This window comes from Carassius carassius, chromosome 4 (genome assembly GCF_963082965.1).
Source record: "Carassius carassius chromosome 4, fCarCar2.1, whole genome shotgun sequence".
NCBI classification, from domain to species: Eukaryota; Metazoa; Chordata; class Actinopteri; order Cypriniformes; family Cyprinidae; genus Carassius; species Carassius carassius.
The window spans coordinates 3,520,292-3,540,616 of record NC_081758.1 but is presented as its reverse complement, the minus strand read 5'-3'; the positions used below and the strand labels follow the sequence as shown (position 1 = coordinate 3,540,616).

At 39.4% G+C, this 20,325-nt stretch overlaps 1 protein-coding gene and 1 pseudogene across 1 annotated transcript in view; one reads left to right on the top strand and one right to left on the bottom strand.

Annotated features, from left to right (window-relative positions):
* The window catches only part of LOC132132683 (pappalysin-1-like), a 115,196-nt gene that overhangs the window by 82,015 nt on the left and 12,856 nt on the right, over positions 1 to 20,325 (bottom strand). The window contains exons 5-9 of the mRNA XM_059545161.1: positions 19,732 to 20,025; positions 18,801 to 18,993; positions 17,842 to 17,963; positions 9,101 to 9,599; positions 217 to 345 (exon numbers count right to left, since the gene is read on the bottom strand). Of these exons, the coding sequence (XP_059401144.1) occupies positions 217 to 345; positions 9,101 to 9,599; positions 17,842 to 17,963; positions 18,801 to 18,993; positions 19,732 to 20,025 (1,237 nt within the window). The remainder of the gene's footprint in view (positions 1 to 216; positions 346 to 9,100; positions 9,600 to 17,841; positions 17,964 to 18,800; positions 18,994 to 19,731; positions 20,026 to 20,325) is intronic.
* On the top strand, positions 14,556 to 14,672 carry LOC132140121 (5S ribosomal RNA; annotated as a pseudogene).

The window sequence follows — 20,325 nt, the reverse complement described above, 5'->3', positions numbered from 1 at the left end:
AATATATTATTTTCAATAATTTAAAGTTCGTAAGTCTCCCCATCATGCAGCGCAATATTTAAAGGACCATATATTATTTTAACTTTAATATTAATGTAAATCATTGAGAGTCATCCTGCAGCCCCCTTGGAAGTTTGCTGAGACTCTCCAGTGGGACCCAGTCCCCGGTTAAGGTCTACTGCTCTAAAGGCTTTGGAAACACATCCAAACACATACCTCTGGATGAGACCATCTCCACAGTATGGTGCTCCAAGACGGTGTGTCAGTGGAGGTGATGATTCACTCCTGCTCCGACTGGAGATGGTTTGGACCTGGTATGTGTATATCCCACCATACTCAACCTCCCTGTGAGATAAAAAGTCACAATTCCATTTTTTTTTTTTTTTATCCACTTGAAATGGGATTCTATACATCTCACCACCTCCAAAAAGTCTGGGAGTCTTTCATATATTTATAGCGGCTCCCTAAAGCGAGTTTTTTTAGGGTGGGATGTTTGCTTTTGCACCAAGCCCCCATTTCCCCATTAGCTTCCAGTATAACTCAAACACCTCTTAACAGTGGTCAATGCAAGCTTCCTGATCTTTCCGTGCTGAAAAAGCCAGGTTTGAGGTGCTTACCCTGTTGAAAAAAACTAAACAAAAAACAAACAGCATATGCTGGTTAGGTATGTTTTGAGGCAAGGCAGCTGGTTTGAGTTGGTTTAAACTGGTTATATACTGGTCCTAAGCAACTAACTCCTGTTCCAAGACCAGTTCAGAGCCAGCTAAGGACCAGCAGCTCATCACCAACTATGGACCAGAATAAACCAGATGTCATGCTGCAAAACATTATAGTTTTTCAACAGGGAATGCACAAGAGTTTAAACCACAAGGAACGCTGTCAATCTGACACAGCTCTTTCTACACCCTGAAAACTCTTATGCAATCATAGCACCAGTTTAGTGCTGATTCTAAAATGGCAACACACTCCTCAACTGTCACTTTGAACCATCGGCTGCTGGCGGTTGAGGTCAGGTCTGAGATAAGAGACATCTGATCTTGTGTCAACCTGAGGAGGCAGGCTCTGTATCCAAGCTGAACTCTGTGAGATGTCATGAGGGATGAAGTTGTGCCCAGACAATGTAACCAAAACCTGTTTAGTTAACGCTGGGCTTTGAGTAAAGGCTCACGGTGTTCTGGTGAACAAACACTAGGTGCATCTTCTTGTATGCTTTTCTGAGTGGATTAGACTTCTGTCCACCTCGAATGTCTATTGAACATTTAGTAACGAGAGTAAGTACACTCTATGATACTCTGCTGCCAAATGAAAAGAGCCCACCCTCAGGTTTCTGGGGGCCTTTGTGAAACAGAAGTACACTTTAGAATACTTTTAAAAAGAGTGTGAACTGAAATAAAATGCATTCTAGGTTACATTTATATTAAATGCAATTAGCTGAATGTTACGTTTTTGACCCTCTTTAAGCCAGACATCTTCATTCATAATTCCATAACTGTCTTTGAAATACAGTTTTGAAGATGTGTACTGCAGAACGCAATGTCAAGCATTTATAGTCAACTAAAATATACTTTAATGTCATTTTAGTTAAAATCTGTATGTGATCAATATAAAATATATTTTTAAAGTTGATGAATAATGATGAAGATGCAATTTAGCACATTTCAATTTATATCAATTTTAAATGTAATACTGAATAACACACCAAGTTAAATTCATAATGAAATACTTTACATGTGCTTTAGTATGTTAGCCAATACCATAAGTTTAGTACTTTAAAGCATGACAAAAGATTATTTAAACATAAAAATGTATAATGTATTTTAATGCAAAACTTTTAATTTATATTATAAAGTGCATTTAAGCTAAGAAAGTGATGAAAGTGTCTTTAAGTACACTTAAGTGGTCTTTTATTGTATAATTTTATTGTATTGCATAATAATCGTATTATTACATTATCAATTTTTGTGTAACAATTGTAAGTGCACATTCGATACCATTAAGCGAACTTCTTTTTCATGGGGGGTGGGTGGGTTATGTGTACTCTATGTGAATGATCAGTATTCACACATCTGTGATGTTACCATTTAAAACAGCTAAACTCTTTCATTTACAGAAACCCCAAATCTCACAGCTTTCCAAAACTACCCAAACAGACACACATGTACACCAGTCATTAATTAAAGCGAGAAAATACACAAAGCCTTCATTATTTGCATTTACGTTGGACTCGTTCCCCAAGAGAAACGCAAGCACTTCTCTGTTGATTAACAAATCAACACTGCCAAATTACCAACATGCCATGGACATTACGTTTATTACGAATGCCACAGGTTTACGTGAGGCCAAGTGTTTTTGAGCTGCCATCAGCAAAGTTATAAGGTGCCTGTTCTAATGGGCAGGGAAGCAGTAACATTTAATAAGAGGTGAAACAAATCATTGAAATTAGCACTTAACATGAATGACACCAGCAAGAGGTTTACGCAGCAATTTTCCTGTGTTTTGGATTAGGGGAAAAACATCTGTGAAAATCCCATAAAATGAAACAAGAAAAACACAAATAAGCAATTTGCACAACACAAACACACACACATGCGGATGTACCACACATAAACATTCAACATCAGTATGTGTAAGGAGATTTATAACAGGAAAACTGCTTTTACCATGGCGGTTTTTGAGATTGCCAGATCCAGGTCAATGTGTGGGAAAACACACAGATGTGAAAATACCACATCATCAAATGCACGGAGTAGATATTTCAGCATTATACTGGACAAATTAACTAAAAATCAGTGTCAAAGTCAAGACTATCAAAACAAACCAAAAAATCTACCTTTCATTTCTCTAGAGTAAATAAATAAATTCATCATAGTCACTAATTTATGCATTTGAAAACAAAATAAGATATTTTGAAGAATGTTGGTTTTCAAATAGTTGATGTAACCATTGACTTCCATAGTATGGAAAAGAATACTATGGAAGTCAAGGGCTACCAACAGAGGTTTGGTTACTAATCTTCTTTTGTGTTCAACCAAAGAAAGTCTTGGTGAGAAAGTCTTAGGTGAGAAAATGATGACAAAACTGAGTAAACTACCCCATTAACTGGCTTGTCGGGGGCGGGGTGGGGGACTCACGTCTAATTTGTGCCAATTTTAGTGGGTAGGTTTGTTGCCTCAGAGCAAAAATGTTCCTGGTTTGAGTTCTGGTGGAGCCAGGATTCCTTTCTGTGTGAAGTTTGCATGTTCTCTCTGTGTCTGTGTTGGTTTTCTCTGGGTGCTCTGGTTTCCCCCACAATCCAAAGGCATGCATTATAGGTGAATTGGACAAAGTAAATTGGCCATAGTGAATGTGTGTGAATGAGTAAGTGTGTCTCAGCACTGAAGTTGCACGAGTAAGTGCACTCTCAGGATTGGGCTGCAGCAGGAAGGGCATCTGGCATAAAACGTTCCAAATCGGTTGTGCGGATCACTCTGCTGTGGCAACCCCTGATAAAAGGGAGCAAGCTGAAGGAAGAGAGATATAATGATACCAGAACTGTCTGCGATAATCTATAAAAAAGTTATTTAGTTCACTTTCCTAATTGATGTTACTTTGAAATCCTTAAAATGTATGCTTGATCATTTATCCACTAACTTTTATATGCAACCTTACAGTACATTATGCCTTGTCATCATGCACTCACATGTTCACATACAGTAAAAATGTTTAGTACTTTTTGTGTTTACTTCATGTCTGCAAATGCCAATAACTGTAGTATTTTGTTATTTTAATCTTAACAACTCTCTGGATAGTTTCAGCAAATTAATAGTATTTGGTCGCGACAGACTTGATACAACATGGTGTTGCAGAATCAAGTATGGAGACTTGCTTTTGCCAATAGGTACACTGTCACACTGCTGTGAGCATGTAAGATATACTGTTGCTGCATGAATAGCCATATATAAATCCTGCAGCAGATCTAGACAGGTGGAGCTGGGGGAGGTGGAGGGTTTCAGAGGAACAGTACCAGCTTACAGCAAAGAGTGAACCAGACTGTTGAAATGTTGAGAAAGCAAGCTTTTTGGCTGCAGAATCAGTTTGTGCCATGTAGTAAATATGTGATGTGAACAATATATTGCCAGTGCACTGAAGAGCTTCTACTTGCTAAGCTAAGGAAAAACACATCCAGCACTGATGTAAAATCAGATGAACTGGAAGATGCATTTGAGTATAGCTGTTTTTAGATTTTAAATGAAAATTGATCAGATCTTTGAATGATTGATCACTGCAGTCACTTCTGAATACTTATGCCTATCCCTATGGAAAAGCAGTTCCACTTCCAATTGCTTAAAATTCTTCCTCACAGATGTGTTGAGGTGGTGAAGGAATCAGTCTCAGAGCATGCCATCATCCTCTGCTCAGCATCCACCCTTTAACACGAATTCATCTGTGTCTTATTAACGCACATGTCTCACTGTATTCTCAACTGTTCTGAATGGGTGCAGCTGATGATGTCATATGATCAGTCAGCCACTCTTGAGCGATCAACATACCCGCCAATACGCTTATGGCATAAATATATGTTGATGACATGCCATGAAATAAGGTAACGTCAACAGAATTGCGCTTGCAGCTTATTGGTTAAACACTGGCAGAGTTCAACAAAAAATCCTTCTGGAAATCTTGAAAAAAAAAGAAAGAGACTTGATACTTGTTGGAAGACTGACCACAGGTACACATCAGGACTTATAAAGTGCTTAAAGAAAAAGTAGCTACTCAAGCGACCTCCTCCAAAGAAACACTAGACGCAAGCAACAATAGCACAATTGTTTTCTGCAAAATAATAGACAAGGTTTATTTGCACTCTGGACAAATGGCAACTGATGGTTTCAAATGAGATGCCAACATCTCATGCAGGCCGCAAGTAGTTCTCACTAAACAATTTACCTTTCAAAGAATTCACCAGTGCATGCACAAAGTCATATTTCCGAAACCACAGCAGATTTTGTTTTTCTTGTATTCCTAGTAATCCAGTCGGGGATGATGGAACTGCAGTAATAAAGTGAACACACCAAGGAAGATAAATCATTAGTTGGGTCATCCCCAGTTGTTCTGGTTGAGTTATGTCAATCACACATAAAGGAGATCAAATCATAGCAGTGACATTAGAGAGAAACTCCAACATTTCCACAGTGCAAATCTTCCTTTGGAACATGACTTCTGGTAAACAGGGATTACTGTGGTCAGCTATGACGTCAAAAGCTCTACAGCGGTGTATAGCACATGAACATTCCTTATGCAACTTACATCAGTTAGCACATAATCTAGGCCAAATTCTTGTTCTTTATGGAACGTTTTGGTCCAAATCCAATTAGGAATTAGGAGGATCTTCAAGTAAAAATGAAAGGAGCTTACACACATAATGAAATAACATTGTTCCAAAGGTCACCTTGTTTTAAAAGACCTAACACTGTCTTAACTAAAACCCTTTAAAAGAGTGGTCAAGGGACATTCCGTAAACTGGATAAAGCAAATTTCCAGTGAGATTAAGGACAGTGGAGCAACAAATCAAACCCCTGTAAATGTTCCATTATTATCAGTGGAGCTGGTAGGAGGGTGGAGCTTTTGGAATGCCATAGTCAGTGGACTTGAAATGACAGAGGTGAGAGTCTTAGACCAATGGGGACCAGGTTCCAGGAGGCTTGGGCCCCTGAAGCGGATGAGCTGGCCAGTTGTCTTGGCCTCTCTCTCATTGGCAGGGGCCTGTCAGCTCAAAGCAGGGGTGCCCTTTGAAGCCATGACAGGAAAGAGGGCCAGGTCAGGGAGAGGAATAGCAGATGGCTGGGGGTTTTCTTGAGGCCAGAGTCACACACATAATAATAATAATAATAATTCATTACATTTATATAGCGCTTTTCTAGGCACTCAAAGCGCTTTACACAGTCAGGGGGTATCTCCTCATCCACCACCAGTGTGCAGCATCCACCTGGATGATGCGACGGCAGCCATAGTGCGCCAGAACGCCCACCAAACACCAGCTTACTGGTGGAGAGGAGACAGAGTGATGAAGCCACTCTGCAGATATGGGGATTGTTATGGGCGAATTTAGGGTCAAATCCCCTCAATGATTCACTCCTATGTTCCAGGGCTTCAACCCTATTCTCATATTTCTTAAAGTCCCATAATGTATGAACCCAAAACCTATGAATCCCCATTCAAATTAATGAGCGAGTGCCAAGTGAGACAGAGACACGGGTGACCCAAATTAGGTTGAGGTGTCAGAGCATATTTACCAAAGATCAATATTTTTCTTGGATCAGAGATGTGGTAATGAATGCATGGGACCTCAGAATATGTGATTGTAATTGATTCCGATCTAAGAATCAACATCACTCAGAAAACAGATTCTCAAACCCAGCTGTGAGTTGACCACAGTTTACTTGAGCCAAAACCTTACCTACCTCACATCAGATCAAAAACATGTCTGTGTTATTCAGCTACAGTATAGTGAAGAAAGAGCTTGCACACTATGGGGAGGAAAAAGTCCTATAAGCTTAAGAAAATTGTGAGTGGAAAAAGTGTCAGTCTGTGCCAATGTGATGTATCTGCACACCTGCATCAAGTTCAGTATAGTAATACACCCATTGAGCATGTTTGGGATGCTCTGGATCGGCGTATATGACAGCGTGTTCCAGTTCCTGCCAACCTCCAGCAACTTCGCACAGCCATTGAAGAGGAGTGGAACGACATTCCACAGGCCACAATCAACAACCTGACCAACTCTATGCGAAGGACATGTGTTGCCCTGCGTGAGGCAAATTATGGTCACACCAGATACTGACTGGTTTTCGGACACCCCCCCCCCCCCCAGTACAGTAAAACTGCACATTTTGGAGTGGCCTTTTATTGTGGCCAGCCTAATGCACACCTGTGGAATAATCATGCTGTCTAATCAGCATCTTGATATGCCACACCTGCGAGATGGATGGATTATCTCGGCAAAGTAGAAGTGCTCACTAACACAGATTTAGACAAATTTGTAAACAATATTTGAGAGAAATAGGCCTTTCGTGTACATAGAAAAAGTCTTAGTCTTAGTTCAGCTCATGAAAAATGGGGCAAAAACAAAAGTGTTGAGTTTATAATTTTGTTCAGCATATTTACTTTAACACAAAAGGGTGAATTTGTGTACCTTAAAGGTTGATCTGTACCTAAAGTGTAAATATTAGTATCTAAATATATAATATTACCTGCCTCAGTGAGTTTTTGTACTTTTTTTTCTTTTTTTCTGAGAGTGTAATATGTTAATAATCTGTTACTAATTGGTAGCTCAATTGGAAAATCCTTCATGGAAACACCTCAATCAATCCGAAATACTGGAAATTACTTTAACCACATTAAACCCATAAAACCTTTCATCCCTGTACAACATTTTTACATTTGATGCTTCAAATAACAGTGTTACAACTGGCCCCCTCTTGCATCCATCCCCATTCTCCTCACTTGTGATCATTGTACTGTGATAATTGTCTGTGCAAAACTAATCTATGCTGGTGGTAGATAAATCTGAGATCCACACATTTCCCAAAACTATTGGAAACACTCTGCAATGTTGAGCTACTATATCAGTGGGTGGCAAGTTAAACCCTTAATTTCACATGCATGCTGAAGTGGCCAATACAAAAATACTGACCAGACACCCAGTATCTGGCCTTAAGTCGGAAAGTGTTCATATATTACTGCTCAAGCCAGAGGTGCCCGGCCGAGGCCAGAGGAACCGCAAGATGGCACAGATGGCATTAACTTGCATTATAATGCCAGGCGCTGGACGGAAAACAACCAACAGCTGCATCCTTCTCTTTGTTTCTTTTGGCTTCATTCAAGAATTGAAAAAGAACAGAGAGACACCACAAGATTTGAGCAGGGATTTGATGTGCCTAATGCTGACCAGGCACATTTCACACTCCAACTTTGAATTACGTTAGTTTTATTCTGTGGTAAAACAGCTCCAAATCGAAGAAAAGTTCCAAAGTAAATACGATATTTCCTGGAAGAGGTAGCAAGCAGTGGCGGCTCGTTGGGGGAAACAGGGGAGGCATAGCTTCCCCAAAATATTGAGGTGAAAATGAGGACGATTTAATGTTAATAAAATTCACAATTAATTTCAATTCATGTCTCAGAATGTATATATTTTTGTTTGTAATTTCACAGTTGTAATACCACGTGAATGCGCAGCTTTTCTATCACGAATGTTCCGAATCTGCTGATGTAATTAGGACCGCTAAGTGATAGAGAAGGGGAGGGGGAGGCTGGGGGAGAGCTCTTGGGCCTCCATTGTTAAAAAAATAATAATAATTACCCATTTAGCATTGAGTGTTCACTTTCAGCACTGAGGAGTGTAGAGAAAAGGAACATCATAGAGGAGGCTAGCCTCCCTTCTGGTATTTCAACCAATCATCATAGAGACGTAAACTATGTGCTATTAGTTTGAACGTCTCCTGTAGCAGATGGGCTGATAATTTACCAAGCACTTATGATGAGTAGAGATATTGAATATTTGATCGCCAACAGATTTTCCAAGCTGTCATCCAAACAGTATATATACAAATAAAAAATAAAGGGAGATAGAACTATGGGCTACAGCAGTAGGCCTAATTAAATAGCACAACAGGCAGCTCTCTTTTAACACAGACTTTGAAGAAGGGATGGACGTTTGTTTCAAGTGATAGGACAGGTAAGTGAATTTATATTATCTTGCTGTATGCATGTCGTTTCCTTGAGGTTTTCTGACTAAAAGCCACCAAAAAGCCACTTTAAAGTGGTTGAGCAAATAATAATAATTACAGTTGGCAGGGATCCCCAGACCAATACAATTAGTGTGCATCATCTATTTTTAAAACCCACGAGCTGCCACTGGTAGCAAGGGTATCTATAGCCAGAGTCTGAAAACACATAATTGCAGTGAAAAATTTACCAGGAATACAACAAAATGTTTTTTTTTTTTTTTAAAGAAATGTCAGAATCTTTACAATAAGGTTCGGTGTATTGATTGCATTAGGTATCATTTGAATGAACAATTTGAACAGCACATTATTCATTATATTTATTTATTCAAAAGACTCACCTGTCCACATATCTTCGCATTGAGTCTCTCAGCATGACACCCTGGGGTGCGTGAACAAATGCCGGCTGCCGCAGGAGCCTATAGTGCAGCGGCTCACATTCTCGACAGAACGGACAATCGACTTTGGACGTGAGTAGAGTAGCATCAATTTCCAAATGTTGCTCCATGGTGAAAAACTGCACGCCGTACACCTTCTCATGCACATCCAGCTTGATGGTCAGCGGTGTGTCGCAGAACAAATTGCTGGGACCCAGAGACAGGTTGTTGCCACTGACAGTCAATAAGATGATATTGTGGATGGCAGGCAGAATGGTTTCCTCCTGGGAGGAGAAGGTCACCCACACTGTGAGGGAGTCAGGGACCACTGGATATGCGAACTCCAGCTGTAACATGCAGCCTTGCAGAGGGCAGGGAGGAGGCACCATTCCTAGATCCATGCCGTTATGCGGACTCCACGTGCGGACACTGGGCTCGCATGCCTGCTCTACATCTGGAGGTCCTAAGAGAGGCAGCAAATGCATTCAAGTCAGAATTTCAACGTTTTCATTTGTGGTATGTTGTCTTCTTTTTGGTTTTCTTTTACCAGTCCATGACAGGACAACTTTAAAGGCAGCTGTGTAAAATATATAAAAAGCATTTTTTTGTGTTTTAGTAGACGGGGAACTACAGTAACTTGATGCTTGCAAAAATAAAAAAGCACACATGAACCATATTTTCTCTATGACACCCAAGCCAAGCTTTTGCAAACAGAGGACAGGCCTTAAATGTCATAAATGGGATCACTAACTACTAGTGTTAAATTTGTCAGGTTTCAAATGCAGGTATTCAAATCGTTTTAGTCATTCTCCATAATTATTTTGCTTGAAATTATAATTGTGATTACTGCTCATGACTGTTTTTATTTGAAACACTTTCACCTATAAGTACAGAAAAGCTCTGATAGGCGGGATTTACACTTGTGCCATCTGGCAACCCCAAGCATTAAAAACAGTTTAGGTGACGATTTTTTTTCCCTTCTTATTTTTATTTTTTTTTATTTATAATTTTTTTCCCCCGAAAATATAAAAAGAGGATAAAAGTTATTATTAAAAAAATAAAAATGGATAAAAAAATTAATAAAAAAAGTTTTTATTGTATTAAATTACATTTTAGTCTCATCTTTTTTCGTCAATAATATAGTCACTGATAGTGTTTAATGATTTTGGTGTCATCTTGTTTTCATCTCATCTTAGGTTTTGTTAACACACCACTACTTATTACTTCATACTAATTATGTGAACGTTCATGCAAAGTACAAAATCTCTACAGTGCTCATTTCTGGGAAAACTGCATCATAATACCACTAAAATAAAAACAGGAACCCAGTTCTGTGTATTATGTGTGCAGGAACAATAAATTGTAAGGCACAGCAGAAAAAGGAGTAGTGCATAATGAGAAATGCAGCCACACACTTGATGTATTGAGTTGCATGTTGTTAAAGTCCATCTTGTCCTACCATTGCTCCTTTACATTCTCTCTCATTTCATTTCGACCTGAGGATGAGGCCCTCACAAGGCTTTCGATTTCAGCCTGGCAATTACCTCTCATGTGCTGCAGTCCAGCTATATTTGGAGTCAACAGCAACTCATTTGACGGGGAGTGACGTACCCCAACATTCATCAAATGTGGGAGAAGCCAGGACACTGCAGACCGTGTGTTCTCCTGCTTTTCCTTTGTACAATTCCAAACTGGCAACAGCAAAAGCCATTTGCTAACCTCATTTCTGGGCAGTGCACAAAATTCCAGTGTTTAATCAACTGAGCACTGAGTTTTAGGCATTCTAGGCCACATCATCTCAACACGTTTATTATTGTAAGTATGTGTGTGGCCAGAAAAGAAGTAAACATATGATAAAAATGTCCTCGACATTGCAGGTTTACATTCTCACCTCGCTTACACTGCAGTTGACCAGCAACTGAAAAATAAATAAATAAATGAGAACATATCTTCTTGCAAACACATTGCAAAAAGGGCTTAAAACTGTAATGAATGAATACATCAGGTAGTCATTTCATAAGATGAATAATTGTGATCTCTTATCTAAATGTCTCCGTGGTGGACTACTAACCCTGTCCCGGAGGTACTATAGTCAGGGTTCAGCCGCCACAGCAGGGTGGGCAGGTTTTCAAGGTGACCTGACAATTCACCCATGAAATAGTGCCTTGCATTTTCACTTGATTAGCTAATCCCAGTGGGGTATTAGCTTGTCTAGGAAAATGCTCATTCATGGAAAAAAGGGAAAGTGGGGAGGTTGGTGTTAGTGTGGCTGAAAACGTCCCGATTAAGGTAACGGAGTTTACGATTAGAAATGTCAACAACAACAAAAAAAAAATTGCATACGTAGGCGATTCTTGCCCGAATCTGTATCTGCATGAGACTGTCTGAATACCGGCAGAATTCACATTTCTGTTGTAAAAAGAGAAACACTGTGCAGAAGTATTATATTTGCTGTTATGCGTGTGTGTCCGAAGATGCAGTTGCTGTGTGATGCGTGTTCAAAAAAAAAAAAAAAAAAACCTGGACGCGGTCCGAGAAAAGGTCGTTAAAATCAATTTCCTATTTTCGTTTTCGAAACTTGTGCTGGTTGGTCCAATCGATTCGTGCAATAGATTTCGAAAATAAAGTGACAGTCGACACGGTCATGGTTTTAGACTAGACTGGAGAAGGGATGGGAAAAGATCTGGGCACATTTTTTCCAGAACTTTGTGCCAAGTTAAAGCGGTGTGGAGCTGTTTTAATGAATTTTTTAGACGTATTATGGTGCCCGAACCCGTATGACTTTGAACAGTGACCGCGAACATTTGGTTTACTGCAGCCGCAGCCATCATTACCAAGCGCGAACCGTTGACACTGACCCCCAATTTCCACCAGATGCGGAACGGCTGCGGAACGGCTCCGCTGCGTGACAGCTCCATGTTCCGTCGTCCGTCAATACACACCAGGTCCGTATTTGTTGCGGAACGGCTGCGGTCATGACTGACAGCTGACGTCACGATGCCCCATGTAATCTCGCGAATTCTGGTGTGATCGCGCGATATGTAGTTTCTATAAACAGAACTACCAAACCAGGAACAGTTTTCCATCCGAAGGAGTATAGGATAGAACTCTTTTCTTTTCTCTTTTCATTTCTTCATCCATCGTGTCAACGGGATTAAAACTTCAACAAGCCTGTCTCCGCCCATTATGATGTTTTCAAGGTGTAGTGTAGGGAAATATGAGCGCGGTGTATTTTATTTTGAAAATTAAACGGATATTTTATTTTGAAAATTAAACGGATATTTTATTTTGTTTCTGGCTGTTCTGTTTTGTCACTCGACTTCCTGTCCTGCGTACTCTGCCCTGTAGTGCTGCGGAGCGCTCCGGCATCCGGCAAAAATAGGAGCTCTGCGTATCTGCTCCAGAGGGCTGCGGATCGCCGGAGTCGGAACGCAGCTGTAACGCATTCAGTGGAAATACACTCATTGACTTTAATGGAAACCTATTGACTCCGCCGCCGTGCCGGAGCCGTAACGCAGCCGTTACGCATCTGGTGGAAATTGAGGGTGACAGTGAGTGAGACGAAGCGAACGCACAGGTCAGGCCTTAGTGTGACATCCGTGTAAACAGATGACGTCACAGGTTTTTTTTTTTTTTTTTTTTTTTTTTTTTTTTTTTTTTTTTTTTTTTTAGAAAGAACGTAGCCTTCGTTTGTATGTAGGCCTAGGCAATTTATATTTACAATACTTACTAAAATATAATTAATATTTTAAAGCTTTTGTATTAGTTGTTTGAAGAGTAAAAAAAAATAATTGGTTGGTCTTAACGCAAATATACAACCAGCAAGTCAATCGGACTAAAAGCAAAAAAAAAAAAAAAAAAAAATTTAGTCGGTCCTAAATTGACAGGATCGGTCAGGTTACGGCAAACAAGAATATTTTTAAGGATGGCCTGGGGTATTAGCTTGTCTAGGAAAATGCTCATTCATGGAGAAAAGGGGGGGAAAAGTTGGGGGGGGGGGTGTTGGTGTTAGTGTGACTGAAAACGTCCCGATTAAGGTAAATGTGGTAAATTGAACTGTGAACACAGGTCTGCTTCGGGGAGCCTCTGTGCGATGTAGGAACAGGGCGAGTGAAAAACTGTTGAGATAAAGATGGGTAATTGATACTGATAAATGATCAAACAGATTTAGATTGAAGTTAGCTGCATCTTCTCTAGAGCCCTTTTGACTGATGGTGACCAGGGTTATTAAACTAAAACAATAAAGATATATTTGTGTTACTATAAATTAAAATACTAATTGAAATAAAGTGAAATATTTAAACTTAAGCTTGTTTCAGCTAGTTTCTTTCTTTTTATCGCATTTTCATCTTCAGTAGCTTGAGCCAACTGAAAGTGAAATAAAAATGAATTAAAACTTTAGATATATTAACGAGAAAAATAATAATAACAATGACACACAAATTTACTAAAAGTTTAAATAAAGATTACAATATAAAATAATTTATACAAATATATATAAAAAAATTAAACATTCAAAATATTGATAAAAAGTACAGTAACTCAATTATACTAAAATAACACTGACAGTGTCTCTCCGCCATTGCTCAAACGAAGCCATTTTTAATGGGAAACAGAAGCACAGGAATTCCTTTTGAGTATGAAGGGTTAGAACTTTCGTACAATTCCTTGAACAATATTATGTTAGCTTCAAAACTATTTCAACATGCTGTGAGGTTTGAAAACAGATACTCGTGAACATTAGCGTCACATATACTACAGCTTTATATGTATGGGTTTTCTAACACCGTAGGTTTGCTCGGTAGCTCACGCGATATACATCACACTTGTGTGTTGAAGCACACAGGTACGAGTCTTGTGGAACTACTGTTAAAATAGCGCGGTTGCATCAGCAAATGCGTTCTCATATCACTTTTGCTTTCGTTAACATTATTGGCAGGTAAAGGGTTGGATTTTTTTCTATAGGGGTATTTGGTATGTTATTTTCCAACACGATATAGAATTAGCCTTTTAGCGACACTTTCCGGACTTTTGAACTTCCTGGAATGAAAATGCTGCAATATATGTGAGTTTTAGCAACACTCACTGGGCATTTAATTTTGAAACTGCAGAGAAACATGCAACAAGGAACATAATATTGGTGTTTCAGAAACAATGCCACAAGCATGTATTTTCAATGAACCTGGGTTGCTACAATCAACGCAGCTTTCTATATTGAAAGCCTGTTGTAAACTACTATAGTTAGGTCTACAGTAAATTAACTCTGGGATGAAATACTATTTGAGTTCATTTTACTGCAAATACAAACAGCAGGAGTGTCTTGAGGATATCAGCCACAAACCCTGTGAACTCCACGGCCGGCAGGTGGAGTGGCAATGCCATCGGGAAGACGCGACAGAAGGGGACGGATGCTAAAATGGCCGGCAGCCATATCACCCTGGAGCCCAACACCGGTTTCCCACTGAAGCTAAGCAGGGCTGAGCCTGGTCAGTACCTGGATGGGAGACCTCCTGAGAAAACTAGGTTGCTGCTGGAAGAGGTGCTAGTGAGGCCAGCAGGGGGTGCTCACCCTGTGGTCTGTGTGGGTCCTAGCGCCCCAGTGTAGTGATGGGGACACTATACTGTCAACAAGCACAGTCCTTCAGATGAGACGTTAAACCGAGGTCCTGACTCTCTGTGGTCATTAAAAATCCCAGGATGTCTTTCGAAAAGAGTAGAGGTGTGACCTCGGCATCCTGGCTAAATTCGCCCATTGGCCTTGGACCATCATGGCCTCCTAACAATCCCCATATCTGCTGAGTGGCTTCATCACTCTGTCTCCTCTCCACCAGTAAGCTGGTGTTTGGTGGGCGTTCTGGCGCACTATGGCTGCCGTCGCATCATCCAGGTGGATGCTGCACACTGGTGGTGGATGAGGAGATACCCCCGACAATGTAAAGCGCTTTGAGTGCCTAGAAAAGCGCTATATAAATGTAATGAATTATTATTATTATTATTATTATAAAATGCGGTCCCTGGCCGAGAAGCACAAACAAACAGTATGCCAAGCAGCTGTGCTGGGGTCTTCGGGGCACGGATACTGGCGTAAGAGGGGATCGTTGAGGCGACTGTGATTAACAGGGCATCATTCCAAGGGGGAAAACAGAGAGCTGCTTACACTCTGGAGCAGCAGCAAGCCCAGGCATGTTTTCGTAACACTGCAACAAGTGTAGAGTGTGACATGTATTAATGTTTATGTGAGAAAGCATGTATATTTATTTTTAAGAGTGTGTGTCTGTGTGCTGCCTAAACAGAGAGTGCCATATCAAGGAAATGATGAATGGTCTGTCTCCAACTGTAGAACAGTTAGTGAAAATGATGGGTTCTGAAGTAAAGTGCTCTCTGATAATAAGGTTAACAGCAATCTCTGACCCGTATCCATCACTGTCTGTGCGAGTTCATTATCATCAAAGCAGGTCTTTGAAGAGGAAACACTCCTCAAACTGATAATAAGTCTTTCCTTCTGCTAGAGATATGAATCAGAACTGCAAGACACCATCTCACCATAAAGACATGAACGAATTTGCATCCTGACCGTGGGAAGCGTTTTAATGTTAAGGAAATGCAACGTCTCCCGAGTGGAACCAATCAATGAGTCTAATACTTTTGAAATAGTCTTGACCACAAAAACATATACACCATATATCATAAAAATCCCACAAAAAGCTCTGATTTGCAGAGTAAGAGCATTCCTCCAAGATGTGGGTCGAACTAACTGACACGATGCTATTTTATGAAAAATCCCACCGCCAGTTAAATGTTCACAGTTACACTGAAAACAAGTATAAGACATACTGAAATGCAAAAAATAAAAAAATAAATAAAAATAAAATTTCTAAGATGCAGTAATTCATCCAAGAACTAAAGTGTCATTGTAGAAAAGATGGGATGCTTTGACAAGATCAGTGTGAGGAGCCAGGGTCACAATGCACTTACAAGGTGAGGAATCATTCAAAATAAACAAACAGAATTGTTTAAGGAGCAAGACATCCAAACAATTAATTCATTCTCAATGGCAGCTGCTAGGCTGGCACAAGAGCCCCTAGCAGTCTGCCATATTTGCACATGGACACAGTTGTTTTTGGACCAATCACCTCAGCTGTAAATGTCACATGACTAATCATTTTGGAGTTGTATGACAGTTACCTAATGGAAACACTGATGTGCCACAAGAACACACATACCTAAATGCTTCACTAGTTACTGTACTGAACAAATGGCAGCAATAAATAAAAAACAAATATAAAGAAGAAAGTAAGACTGCTTTACAGTTTTAACTCATTCCCTGCCATTGACGGAATTTTCCAGTTTCCATAGTTATGGGTTAGAAGGCGCTATTACACATCTTCTGAAAGAGTAATGAATCTCCGGATAAAACACAGTGAAGAAGATGCAGAAACAAGTGGTCACATATGTAAGCAGATGAATATGGAAGTGTTTTTGGATTGTGCAAGCTTTGGGTGTGTTGATGGAAGTGATTTACTCTATACAGTATATATTATACTCTTTATATTGTTTTTATTTTGATCACCGTTCTGAATCCGATCCGAACTAAATCTTTCACAAAATCTTGATTTTCTCAGCTTTTTGGTTAAAATGTTGTTTTTTTATGAAACTTGCCCACATTCAAGAGTGTAAAAAAATAATAATAAATAATAACAATGCATGAAGCTACAAAAGAAAGGTTTTTTTTTTTTTTTAAGTAGTGGCTCTGTAGTTTTGACATATTGCCCTAAGCCATGCAAGTTTTGTAAAAATTATCATAATCGCTGCTGGTAGCTGGAAACTTTGAAAAACAAACAAACAAAAAATGTATGTGTGTAAAGAGTTAAGATTGCAAAAAAGAAAAAAAAAACCTTACTACAATTTGTGTGGCTATGACGTCTATCAACAAAGACAAGTGACCAATCTAGCCAGCCAAACAATGACCTCTTGGTTCATATGGAAACAGTGACTCTTTCAGTGAATTTTTTTTTTTTTTTTTGGCTGGAATACAAGATTTGAGAGACCTGTCTGAAACAGTCATTATGTATCATTTATGAGATATGAGCAGAGCACATTTTGGTGTAAATTGTTTGTAAAAACCCTTGATTTACCAAATGGTTTTGTGACATGTGATGTGAAGTAAATTTACAAATCTAGATATCCTACTATACAAGAAGAATATGAAATGAGAATCTCACTTTTGGGATGCAAATTCGTCATGACAACAGACAACAAACATCTTCTTTGGGATGCTGCTGTCATGAACTCCAGAGACTTTTGCATTTGCATGCCTCTGACCAGGAGAGCCTGTAAATTCATATGGCTTTGCTAAGAATTAGTAGTAACTTAGTAATGAGTTTCAAAGGGCCAGATATAATGAGGTTTTCTATTCTGGTTGCAGAGACACTTCAGCATTACAAAGGCTGGACCAGAAATTCACGCAAGCATCTGTCCAGGGACATGCACAGACCGCAATTCTTTATCTATGTACATTTTCTATATTGGGAGATTTGAAAAATGTGTAATATTTAGGCACTTTTGGCACTTGCATCACTTGCACATGCAATAACCCGTAATGCAGTCGGTACGTAAATTTTTAAAGAAGCATTGGCAAACTAGCCAATGACAAGCAAGTGTGTTTAGGAGAAATTATGTGATGGCTGAGGTACGAAAAAACTCACCCTCCGCTTCTCTGGGGCTCCAGTGGCCAGACGGGGAGCAGGGGAACGGAGATGAAGAATTGGAGGCGTATTGCAGGAGGACTCGACCCTCTGCGCATTTATCACATACTGATCCCACTTCTCTAGGAAACCAACAGAGACAGACAAAATGCAACTTAGATACGTCAAGTTAGATACTTTTACCTACTTTTTTAATAGAATTGGATTTTTTATAAACAATTGAATCTGCATTATGAATCTGCAAGAATTCCCTTGTCAACTCCAACGACTCATTAAGCACTTTTGCCTGAGGACAATGACAAATCTGGTTGCTGTTTAAGCAGTCTGACTGTGGTGTTAGAAAGCAATATTGATATACAGTAAACAATGTCACATGGTCCAAGTGGAGAGTTTGAGAGCAACATGTCTCAACATGCTCCTTCTGAGGGGATTCCCCTGCCGCTTGCCTCAGTGAATTCCACCTGTCTCTCACATAACAGTCCCTCGTGGACTGCCTGCAGGCCCACAAATAAATATATCTGACTGCATTCAGCTCGACGAAATGAAATGCAGATATTCCAGAGCCAACAAGATCATTTTGGAAGGCTATGTGAACAATTCCACTCTATCTACGATGCAGCCAGTTAAACACAGTTTAGAAATAGTGCCATTAATTGATAGCATGTGTTAGCGATTTGGCAGGCGCTGAGAATTCTCGGTTGTTTGCACTTCCTCCAATCTATCCTCTCAATGTACTCAAAAAATTTTTACAAAATATCTCTGACTTCTCTTTCAATATTTACAAAACAGAACATGCTTAGACATGTCTCCTCTCTGCATACAGTTCATCCACATTTATATTCCACAAGCTTTAATACGTCAGATTGCATCTCTCCAAATGCTCGTGTATTTTACCACATATATTTGTAAGAAAAAATAGTCCCAAGGTAATGTGCTATGCCACTGCAACCTCAGTTCACCTGTCATAGAAGTGGCCAGAGATGGGTGGAAACCACTCCACAGTAATGGAGTCTTGTTCCTGTTCTACCACTTGGGGAGCCATGGGGACTGGAGGGGGTCGGTAGTCGGGTTGCCAGGACTGGTAGATGAGGTCCAGGTAACAATGCATGCGAGCCACCTGGTTTAGCGTGAAGGAATCAGTGCAGTCGTCATCTGGGGAAAATGGAATGTGAGTTCAGTAAATTGGCCTAGTTCCAGTCATAGCACATGAAAAAGCTGTGACCTTGCTGTAACCTTGCTTTGACCTTCTCAAAATGTTGAGAAGGTCAAAGCAAAGATCAATGTGGAAATATTTTTTTTTTGTTATTACTGAATTATTATTATTATTTATTTTTTGGCAGTGGGCAATTTGATGTGACATGGGTAACAGCTACTGTTGAGCAAAAAAAAAAAAATTAATTGTGATAATGCTGTAAAAAGAACAACCACAAAGTTGAATAAGTTTGCAAATGTATTCAAACTTCCCAGAGTTCCATAGTTTAAAATATGAAAACGTATAATAAAAATATCAGTTATAATTGTAGAATGCTTATAATCTAAAGAGTAAAATAAACTAACCATTTCAAAATTATTACTACAACTACAAAACTATTAACTACTACATTCGCCTCAATAAATTCATAATTTGCTGTTCATTTAAAGCAAGGTAGTTATGACGTTCAGGTATATTGTAGGTTTAAGGGATCTAAAATAAGTTCTTGTAGAATAAGGCATTCATTTTTGCTTTATAAGTACCTCTAAACAGCTAATATGCTAGTAATATGCATGCTAATAAGCAACTAGTTAATAGTCAGAATTGGTCCCTAAACTAAAGTGTTACCATCTTTTCCAATCCAGATTAAGTCAAATAGTTAGAATAGAATAGAATAGTTTCAATAGATATGTTCTTACCTGTGTAACTCATGTAATTATTAAAGGGAGTGTGAATAAAATTGCGGTTGCTACATGTTTCGTTGCCAGGCTCAGGGTCCCTGCAGTGCTTGTATTTGGGTGTGGGATTAGTGTCGGCACACAGATCTCCAGTTTCCAGTGACGGCTCGGTCTCTAAACACGCATCGTTGCAAGACTCGATCTCTGAGATACCTCTGAACACATGGTACAATCCCAGACTGTGACCGATCTCATGGATCATGGTATGAGTGTGGCCAAATGTACCGTAGAAAGACGGATTCAGAACTATGCCACCTAAGTAGAGAGGAGGAAAAGTGCACAGTGTAAACCCTATTGTGTGTGTGCTTGAATATTCAGGATTGTTTCTTATTCTAGTAGGTTATACTATGCAGTTTAAAATTACAAATGTATTTAATTTAAGGAAACTTGAGTTTGTTTTTAAGAGTTCTGTTTCCCAAGCTTTTTTTAATTAAATTTTAATTAGAGGAATACAATTTACCTGGTCTCATAAAAATACGTACCTCTGGGTACTTTTCTGCAACATCGTCTTTACATATCTTATTGCACATTTCGCCACAGTTTCAAAGAGAAATG